At 46.0% G+C, this 10962-nt stretch overlaps 1 protein-coding gene across 1 annotated transcript; it reads left to right on the top strand.

Moving 5' to 3' along the window:
• Positions 1-1962: 1962 nt before the first annotated feature.
• Positions 1963-7107, top strand: TDRD6 (tudor domain containing 6). Its single transcript, XM_073628862.1, has one exon. It carries the CDS (start codon positions 1963-1965, stop codon positions 7105-7107), a length of 5145 nt encoding a protein of 1714 aa, XP_073484963.1.
• The last annotated feature ends 3855 nt before the right edge of the window (positions 7108-10962 follow it).

The following is a 10962-nucleotide window of genomic DNA, read 5'->3' on the forward strand; positions in this document are numbered from 1 at the left end:
CAGTGCACAGCTCTGCTAGGTAAGGTAAGATATTATTCTGCAAGTAGTACTGACAACCCAGTATATATCTCTGGAAGAGAAGGACATAATCAGATTGTAATCAGTACTCAGCTCTGACAGGGAAGAAAATATTCTGCATGTAGTATCAATGCTGTAGTGCCCATCTATGCCAGGTAAGAAATTCGTCTACATGTAGTACCAGTATACAGCTTTGCCAAATAAATAAATACTCTGCATGTAGTTCCAGTACTTAGCTCTGCACGCAGTAAACAGTACCCAGCTCTGCCAGGAAAGGGAATATCCTGCATGTAGTAGCAATACAGCAATGGCCATCTATGCCATGTATGAAGTTATTCTGCATGTAGCACCAGTACTCCAGCTCTGCCAGATAAATACTCTGGCATGTAGCATCAGTACTCGGCTCTGCCAGATAAATACTATGGCATGTAGCACCAGTACTGGGCTCTGCCAGATAAATACTATGGCATGTGGCACCAGTACTCGGCTCTGTCAGGTAAAATCTATGGCATGTAGCACCAGTACTCGGCTCTGCCAGGTAAAATCTATGGCATGTAGCACCAGTACTCGGCTCTGCCAGATAAATACTATGGCATGTGGCACCAGTACTCGGCTCTGTCAGGTAAAATCTATGGCATGTAGCACCAGTACTCGGCTCTGCCAGGTAAATACTATGGCATGTAGCACCAGTACTCAGCTCTGCAAGATACAATCTATGCCATGTAGCACCAGTACTCGGCTATGCTAAATAAGAAATCTGTATGCATGCAGTATTGGTACTCCAGTACTCAGCTCCCCCAGGTAAACAAATATTCTACATGTAGTAACAGACTCCACTGCCCAGCTTTGTCAGGTAAGAAATTATTTTTCATTGAATACCAGTACCCAGATAAATACATACTCTGCATGTAGTTCCAGTACTCAGCTCTGCCAGGTAAGGAACACTCTGCATGCAGTAACAGTACCTCCAGTGCCTAGCTCTGCCATGTAGCAATACTGCAACTTCCATCTATGCCATGTATGAAGTTATTCTGCATGTAGTATCAGTACTGGGCTCTGCCAGATAAATACTATGGCATGTAGCACCAGTACTCAGCTCTACCAGATAGATTCTATGGCATGTAGCACCAGTACTCAGCTCTGCTAAATAAGAAATTGGTCTGCATATTGTTACTCCAGTACTCAGGTCTCCCAGGTAAACAAATATTCTACATGTAGTAACAGTACTCCACTGCCCAGCTTTGTCAAGTAAGATATTATTTTGCATGGAATACAAGTACTTAGATAAATAAATACTCTGCATGTAGTTCCAGTACTCAGCTCTGCCAGGTAAGGAACACTCTGCATGCAGTAACAGTACCCCCAGTGCCTAGCTCTGCCATGTACTGTATGAAAGTATTCTGCATGTAGTACCAGTACTCAGCTCTGCCAGATAAATACTCTGCATGTAGTACCAGTACTCAGCTCTGCCAGATAAATACTCTGCATGTAGTACCAGTACTCAGCTCTGCTAAATAAATAAATACTCTGCATGTAGTACCAGTACTCAGCTCTGCTAAATAAATAAATACTCTGCATGTAGTACCAGTACTCAGCTCTGCTAAATAAATACTCTGCATGTAGTACCAATACTCTGCTCTACATGCAGTATTGGTTCTCCACTACCAAGTTCTGCTAGGTAAAGACATCTTCTACATGTAGTAGTGGTTGTACCCCATACTCCAGTGCCCACCTGTACCCGGCGGTGTGCATGGAGTGCTCAGTTGAAGGTGATGATAAGTAAGGATCCAGTTTGCCAGCTACCCCAGTTCCGCCCGGCCCAGGGAAGCAGTCAGTCGCCAGGTTGTGACGTCATCATGGCGCCGCCCTCGCGTTGCGTTCGCCAAGGGGCCTTGGGGCGTGGCCTTCTGCGTCTCAGGTGTACGTTGGCGCGGGAGAGAAAGGATGGCGGTCGCGGCGGGCTGTCTTCTCCGCCTGCGGGTGTGTCGAGTTGAGGCCCGGGCTGAGGTACCGGTAGTAAAGGTGTGGGGTAGTTTGGAGGACACGAAGGAGGAGCACAGGAGTCAGCAGCAGTCGCCTCAGGCGGCGGTGTTTGAGGAGCAGAGTAGGCCTCAGGCGGTGTTGGGGGAGCTGTGCCTGGTGGAGGTGAGTGGAGAGTGGCAGCGCTGTAAAGTTTTATTGAAGAGAGGAGCCGAGTGTCAGGTGTTCGTGTTGGAGGAGGGAACCGTCACCTCAGTGAGCCCCAGCAGGCTGCGCAAGGCCCAGGCCTCTCTTTTTTTCCCATTGCCCCCGCACATGCTAGTGTGCGCGCTCAGCGGCCTGGTGCCCCCTAACGGCCAGCACTGGAACTACAGCGCCCTCAACTACTTCTACTCCCTGCAGGATAAGGTCATCACAGGGCATGTGCAGGACCTGCTCTCACAAGGACTGGTGCTATTAGAAGCGAGTGAGATTGCCAAGCAGGCCCTGTTGTGTGGTCTGGCCAAAACCATTCCAGCATTATCTTTCCATCCCTTTCTTGGCTGCAGCAGCGTAACCCATCACACCCCAATACCAGCCATGAACGGTGCCGGGCGGGGAGGTCCCTGGCAAGCAGAAAGCATGGACTACTACTACCCACGCCTCGAGAGCGGCATGACGGAACAGGTGGTAGTCACCCACGTGTCTGAGCCGCACAGCATCTTCTGCCAGCTCCTTAGCGTGGCGCAGGAGTTCCATAGCCTTTCGGAGGGCATGCAGCATTTTTACTCTGTGCAAACTGGCCCAGCTTATCGGAGCCCTTTGAAGCTAGGACAGCCATGTGCGTCCCGCGGAGCCGACGGACGCTGGTACCGCTCGTTGCTGCAGGAGGTTTTCCAAGAACGCCAGCTGGCCACGGTCATCCATGTAGACTGGGGGCGCGAAGAGCTTGTTCCTTTGACTCGCCTGCGTACGCTGGCAGCGGAGTTCCTTCAGTTGCCGGTGATCACATTTCAGTGTGCATTGTACGGGATTTCAAATGGAGGAAAGGACTGGGAGCTGTCTGTGATCGCTGAGCTGCGCTCCTTGCTACAGGGGAAGCAGGTGAGCGCTACAATTCAGTTCTTCAACTCCTACAAACACTTGTATGTGGTCACCCTGTTGGCTGCAGATGGGTGTAACCTTAACTACTTTTTTGGCATGCAAGTTCAAAACCGGAGCTCCAAGTCTGATACTTCCGGCATTGCTCGGGCATCTCTTTGTCCTAAGGAAAAAGGAGAGAAAATCGGTACCCCAAAGTTACCCGAAGAAAACTTTTATGTCCCTACGTTTTCCACCGTAGAGCTAAAGACTGGCACTTTTTATGACGCTATGGTGCAGTATGTTTTTGACCCTTCCAATTTTTATGTTCAGACCGAAGAGGACTCTGCAAAACACCAGAAGATGGTGGATCTCATTAACGACATGTATTCAAAGGCCTCCAGGTTAGAGGGCATCATAACCAAGCCTAAGCCTGGTCAAATCTGCTGTGCCAAATTCAAAGACGGTACATACTATCGGGCTGAAGTCATTGCCTGTGAGACTCGGCTAGTCAAAGTTTACTTTTTGGACCATGGAAATGTTGAGTTGATTGACTGGTATAACGTAAAAGAATTGCCTGCTGAATTCAAAGAACTGTCGGCATTGGCCAGCAGGTGCTGCCTGGTTGACATCTACCCCTTGGGAGAGAGTTGGAGCCCAGAAGCGATCCATGCTTTTAAAGTAGCAGTTGTTCATAGGAAGCTTGTACTGTATGTGATGTCCAAAGATCTTGATAAGTACACAGTAGAAGTCCTTGATCAATCCAGAGTAGAAGAGAAAAATGTAGGGAAAGCCTTGTCGTTGGCAGGGCATGCAAAATACGAAGAGCTTGAAACGATTACCATTGTGCATATGGGGGAAAGTGGAGGCAGTAAGACTACCCCAAGCCAGCCTGTATCTACTTTGGGTTTATCAGAGACAGAACAGCAAAAAACTACTTTAGAACTGGCAGATGACGAACGCATACACTATTCACCCTATGAAGACCAGCTGTTTGAACCTGGAGCAACTATTGAAGTGATTGTCTCCCATATAGAAAATCCTGGGTTGTTTTGGTGTCAAAACGCAGCACTGGCCTCTGCTCTAAATAATTTGATGGATTCCATACAGATGTATTGTGGCCTTACAGACAAAGCTCCTGAACCTGATGCCAATGCTTGCTTTGCTAAAAGCCCAAAAAACGGAACATGGTACAGAGGCTTCATTACAGAGATCCCAGTGAGTGAAACCAAATCCAACAGTGTGGAAGTGTTGTATGTAGACTACGGGGTGACAGAGATGGTTCCTGCTGTAAATCTGCGTGCAATGGAGAGCAGCTTTTTTAATGTAAAATCTCACGCTTTCAAGTGTAGTCTATACAACATAATTGCTCCGTTAGGCAATGATCCTTTTTATTGGGACAGTAAAGCCACTGATGCTTTTTGTGATTTTGCCGTAAAAGCGTCCAAAGGGCGTGAATTTCACTGCATGTTTTTTGCCACAGCTTTTGTAGATAAAGAACTGATTAATATAGTAGATCTGTACACCCCGTTTGAAAACATTTGCGGTAACTTGGCAAAGAGAGGATTTGCAACGTACCTTTTTCATAAGACTCTCGAGCCATCTGTGCACCTTCAGTCATTTTACTATTCACTGCATGACATTAAAACGGGAAGTGAGGAAGAGGTTTCCATCACACACGTCAATCCTTCTTTGGAGTTTTACTGCCAACTTTCAAGGAATGCAGGCACTCTTGCAAAGATTGCGGAAGCTATTACGAAAGCTTGCAAGAAAACTCAGTGTTTGAACCTGCCTAGCGCTGTACCACTGTGTCTTGCAAAATTCACTGACCAACAGTGGTATCGTGCCTTTATCTGTTCAGAGACCGATGGGGCAGAGGTGTTTTTTGTGGATTATGGAAACACTGAAAAAGTTGCAGCAGATGATCTTCGACCCATTGTGCATAGCGAGCATGATCTGTTACTTTTACCAATGCAGGCAATTAAATGTTCCTTGTCTGATATCCCGTTGATTCTTCCGGAAGAAGTTATGACTTGGTTTGAAGGCATCGTTTGGGACAGAGCTTTGAGGGCACTAGTTGTTGCCAAGGAAGCTGATGGGAAGTTATTAGTTGAACTCTATGATGGCAATGAACAAATCAATGCAACTCTCAAAAGCAAATTGGGATTAAATGTTCCTAAAAACGCACTAGCATGCAAGCCAGCTTTTTGTCCCAGCAGTCAACCATCCTCAAAATACACCCAACAGGAAGCAAAAGCTGTAAGCGGAGAGAGAAAAACTTGTGAATCAATCCAAGGGCAGAGTTCACATACTAGGGCGTCTAATGTTGCCAGCACAGACAGTAGTACTGCACCTCCAAAACGAGACCGATCCTCCCCATGGACTCAAATGCCCTTTGAACAGCAGGCAGATAGAGATTACAATGCAAAATATCGGGAGCCCAGTTCACAAAAAAGAGACACCCTACCTTTCCAGAGCAATGCGAAAAGGGCATTGTACCAAGACAATCAGGAATGTAGTGTGAGAAGGAAAGAGATTACTAAATTCCAGAGCTCACAAAGGAACTATGAGCAGCCATCAAGTCAGAACTCAAAGCCAAATTTTGGTAAAGAGTTGCAGCCAAAACCAAATCCATTTGCAAAGCCTTGTGGCAGCACACCAAAGCAGCCTCTAACAAAGATAAGTGAAATATCTACCAGAAGTATCTCCCCAGGCAAAAAATTGTGCGTGTATGCTTCTCATGCGCTAACCATGTTTGACTTCTATGTACAGACTACAGAGACTGGCTTACTGGACCAGATTTCAGATTTTTTGAACCGTGACAAGAGTACTTTTGAGGAGGTGTCTGAAAAGGATGTCAACATTGGAGATGTAATTTGTGCTTTGTTTGATGGAGATAAACTGTACTACAGAGGAGTTGTGGAACAGAAAAGTACTGTAGGTTTAAATGTGCTGTACATAGACTATGGTAACACTTCTGTGATTTCCAATTGCAAAATCTACAAACTTCCCCAGAACCTGTGCTCCATTCCCGCTCAGAGTATTCACTGTTCTTTAAATTCTACTAAAGGGGCTTCTTCTGTCTCCAACAGTCCAGAGATACTGGAAATGTTTTATGAACGCGTGTTTGACCAGCAATTAGAGTGTGAATTCATAAAATTGGAAGATGGTAAATGGGATGTAGATCTTTATGATAAGAGAGGCTGTGTCAATGATTTACTAACACCCTTAGTAGAGGAGAAGAAGGGTAAAGTAACAGCTGAATTTAAAGCAAGACAAGAGGATGTGCCAGTCATTAAATCATTCACCTGGAACTTGCCAAAAACTGGAAAAACTGTAAAAGTCTTTGCAAGTGCTGTAGACAGCCCTGGCCTCTTCTGGTGCCAGTTAAGCACAACAGATTTTGATGTCCTAGCAAAACAAGTTCAGGAAGCTGGAGAAAAGTCTGTCAGAGATGACCATTTTATTGGAACCATTGGGGTTGGCAGCCTCTGCAATGTTATGTACAGCGAAGACCAAAACTGGTACCGGGCTCTCGTTTCCAAAATGGAGGCCGATGTTGCTACTGTAAGGTTTGTTGACTATGGAAACGTAGAAAATGTTGTTAAAGAGGAAATTCGACAGCTTCCTAATACCCTCGTCAGTCTTCCGACCCAAGCTTTCCCATGCTGCCTTGCTAAATTTAACATTGCTGCTGGTAAATGGTCTTCAGAGGGGTGTGATTATTTTTTTCAACGTGCTACAGAAGATGTACTGGAGTTGACTGTTGAAGATATACAACATGATGAAATGTGTAAAATGCCTCTGGCACTTGTAAGACTGAAATATAATGAAATGGACATTAATGAAGAAATGAAACGCTTCTGGCAAGTGGGCGAGAAAGAATCCTCAAACCTTGCTGAGTCAGCATCTAGCAAACCAGACATGACTGAAGGAAGACAGACGGTGGAGGAAAAGCAGCTTGACGCTGAAGAGTTGGACTGGCCTATTCCCAGTATGGAAGATGAAGCTGATCAGAATATAGGTATGCTGTTGGCTTTTTCTTCATAATTTACCATAATGTTGTTTATATATTCAAGTGTATCTTAGGCCCCTTTCACACAGTTGGATCCGACTGTCTGTTTTTCAGGCGGATCCGTTCGGGCCACCCATTTAATAATATGGGGAGGCGGATGTCTGCTGTGTGTCCGCTGACACCCGCCTGGCATCCGATAAGATCCGCTGAAAATAGACGTATGGCGTTACATTCGCCATCCGTCCAGCAAGTCAGATGGGATCGGATAAAAATGGACAGGCGGTCCGTTTTCATCCGATCTCCCCTTAGAGGAAAGCAGGGCTCTGACAGGTCAGTCTCAGCACAGTGAGTGGAGATGGACCTGTCATCCACCTGCTCAGTGGAGATCAACGGAGCGATCGCTGCTGAGCAAGCGGAGTCCATCAAAACGGATCCGCTCTGCGTGAAAGGAGCGTAAGTTCTAAACTTTGTTCTCGTGTGTTTGTGTATAGGACAGGAAGTGAAGGTAATGGGATATTGGCTTTAACCAGTTCCTACTCAGTCAGAATAAGACAAAAATGGCTCCACAAAAGTGAAACTTTAGGGAAAAAATGAGTGTAAGGCAGGATTTTTAATGCCGAAGAGACATTCTGGGGAGATTTACTAAAACGAGTGAAAAAATCTGTTGCAGCTTTGCATGGTAGCCAATCAGCTTTTAACTTCAACTTGTTCAATTAAGCTTTAACAAAAAATACTGAAAGCTGATTGGTTTCTATGCAAAGCTGCACCAAATTTTGCACGCCCCACTTTTAGAAAATCGTCCTCTGTGTCTCTTCTGCATTAAAGGGGTTGTTAAACCCTCACAGTTTTTGTGTTAATGCATTAAGCTAAAACACCTTTTGTGCTGCAGTACCCTCCCAAGCACCCCCCTCCCCCCTTTTTCTTACCTGAGCCCAATTGTTCCAGTGACAGGGACGAGCACAGCAGCTCCAGCCGCTGTCTCGGGTCCTCATTGGAGATATTGATAGCAGCAGCCATTGGCTCCTGCTGCTGTCAATCAAATCTAGTGACACGGGGCGGGGCTTAGTCCTGCTGTCTGTGTTAATTGACACAGCATAGAAAGCGGCTCTCCCTGGGGGCACTCGAAAAGAGGAGGAGCCAGGAGTGCCGCGGGGGGACCCCCAGAAGAGGAGGATCGGGGCTGCTCTGTGCAAAACCCTTGCACAGAGGAGGTAAGTATAACATGTTATTTACAAAAAAAATGCTTTACAGTCACTTAAGGCTCCGTTCACATCTCCATGCTCTAAATCGGGCGGAATTGCCGTGATTTGCAATAGTGACAAAACGCAGGACCCCCGTGCGTTCCTGGTGTGTTGCCTGTCGATTTCAATAGCACCCCAAATGCGGCGCGATGTTCCCGTGATTCGTCGGGCGACAATCGCAGTAAAATCGCGTTAACAGAATCGCGGAGTGCCTGCCATCCAAAAGAAGTACATGAGCTTCTTTTGGGCGATGGGCGTCCTGCGATTCTATTTGCGCGATTGTCGCCTGCCCCCCCCCATACGCCAACATGTGAACGGAGCCTTAACATTCCCTTACCCACCTGTATGCCCTGTACATTGAGCAGCACATTTGCAGCTCAGTGTGCAATTGCGGTAAGCTTGAGATGGATAAATTCTCGCGCATGCATGGAAGTGATGCAATCTCGTCCTGGCCAATGAAAGTGGGTGATGTCTCCCAGCTAGGAGCTCTGGGACAGTGCAGTGCTGGAGAAGGTGAGTATATTTCCCCTTTAACCACTTCCCACCCAACGACATCATATGATGTTGAAGTCTTTTAGTGGTGATATCTGAATGATGCCTGCAGCTGCAGGCATCTCTCAGATATCATCTTTTACAGCAGGCGATTCGCTGCACCGTTAAAACAAACGTAACAGCTGTTCAGCCGCTTGATTTTTTTTTTTTTTTTAATAGTAGGTGGCAGAAGGGGACATTCCCTCACCCCCCCACCCCGCCCTTCGGTGCTTCTACTGGCTTGCCCGTGCAATCAGTGAGCTGGAGAAGGAATCCGCTGACGGCCGAAGCTCTCTATAGAGAGTACCGTGGACCAGATGGTCCCAGGCAGTCTCTAATAACCTTCGGAGGCCGGCACGACATTATGTCCCATCCCGATTCGGCAGTCGTAAACACTGCCGTGTGTTCGGCTGGGAAGCCAAGATCGTTTTTTTTTTTTTTTTTTTCTTTTTCATTTTAGGCTTTCCAGCCTAAAGGTAAGATCTGGAGATTTATAAACCCCAGATCTCGCTGTAAAAAGGATCTGACATGCCCTATTCTTATTACTTATTTAACCGGTTCAATACCGGGCATTTTCACCCCCTTCCTTCCCAGGCCAATTTTTAGTTTTCAGCGCTGTCGCACTTTAAGTGTCACTTGCGCGGTCGTGCAACGTTGTACCCAAAAAAAATTGACGTCCTTTTTTGCACACAAATAGAGCTTTCTTTTGGTGGTTTTTGATCGCCTCTGCGGTTTTTATTTTTTGCGCTATAAACAAAAGAAGAGCGACAATTTTGAAAAAAACACAATATTTTTTACTTTTTGCTATAATAAATATCCCAATTTTTTTTTTAAAAACAAATTTTTTCCTCAGTTTCGGCCGATACGTATTCTTCTACATATTTTTGTTAAAAAAAAATCGCAATAAGCGTATATTGATTGGTTTGCGCAAAAGTTATAGCGTCTACAAAATACGGGATAGATTTGTGGCATTTAAAAAAAAAAAATTTTTTATTTTTTTAGCGGCGATCGCAATTTTTTTTTCGTGACTGCGACATTATGGCGGACACATCGGACACTTTTGACACATTTTTGGGGTCATTCACATTTATACAGCGATCGATGCTATAAAATTGCATTGATTACTGTGTAAATGTGACAGGCAGGGAAGGGGTTAACCACTAGGGGGCGGGGAGGGGTTAATATGTTTCCTAGGGAATGCTTCTAACTGTAGGGGGAGGGGACGCACAAGGGGAGGAGACCGATCAGTGTTCCTCCGTTCTGGGAACACAGATCGGTCTCCTCTCACCTGACAGGCTGTGGATCTGTGTGTTTACACACACAGATCCACGGTCCAGCCCGGTTAACGGGCAATCGCCTGTGCCCGGCGGACATCACGGCCGCCAGGCACACGCACCGGGTCCCGAGCAAGCGGCGGGCGCGCGCCCCCTAGACGGCCGGGAATCCCAGGACGTCATATGACGTCCACCCAGGATGGGAAATCCCATCCCAGGACGTCATATGACTATGGCTGGGTAGGGAAGTGGTTAAGTGATGTTTACATTTCTTGTAATAGGAATAAAAGTGATAAAAAAAAATAAATATAAAAGGAAAGTGTCAAAATAAAAAAAAAAAAAAAAAAAAAAAAAAGTAAAGCGCCCCAATCCTTTTGTGCTCAGTCGCAGAAGTGAACGTATACATAGGTCGCGCCCACATATGTAATTGGCGTTCAAACCACATGTGAGGTATCTATCGATGCGAATGTTAGAGCGAGAGCAATAGCTCTCGCTCAAGATCTCCTCTGTAACTCTAAACAGGTAACCTGTAAAAAATGTTTAAAGCGTATGGGGATTTTTAAGTTCCGACATCTGGCCCCATTCCATGAGTTTGCGCAATTTTAAAGCGTGAGATCTTTCACATTATGCAAAAAAAATCTAACTAACTTAAAGGGGTTGTAAACCCTCGTGTTTTTTCACCTGAATGCATCTTATGCATTCAGGTAAAAAAACACCTGGCAGTCATGACCCCCCCCCCCCCCCCCCCCCGTTTTTATTTACCTGAGCCCCTTCATCTCTTCGCCCTCTCCACAGAGTCCTGTCTTTGATTGGATAGATTGATAGCAGCGCAGCCATTGGCTCC

The sequence above is a fragment of the Aquarana catesbeiana genome, linkage group LG04, assembly GCF_042186555.1.
Source record: "Aquarana catesbeiana isolate 2022-GZ linkage group LG04, ASM4218655v1, whole genome shotgun sequence".
NCBI lineage: Eukaryota > Metazoa > Chordata > Amphibia > Anura > Ranidae > Aquarana > Aquarana catesbeiana.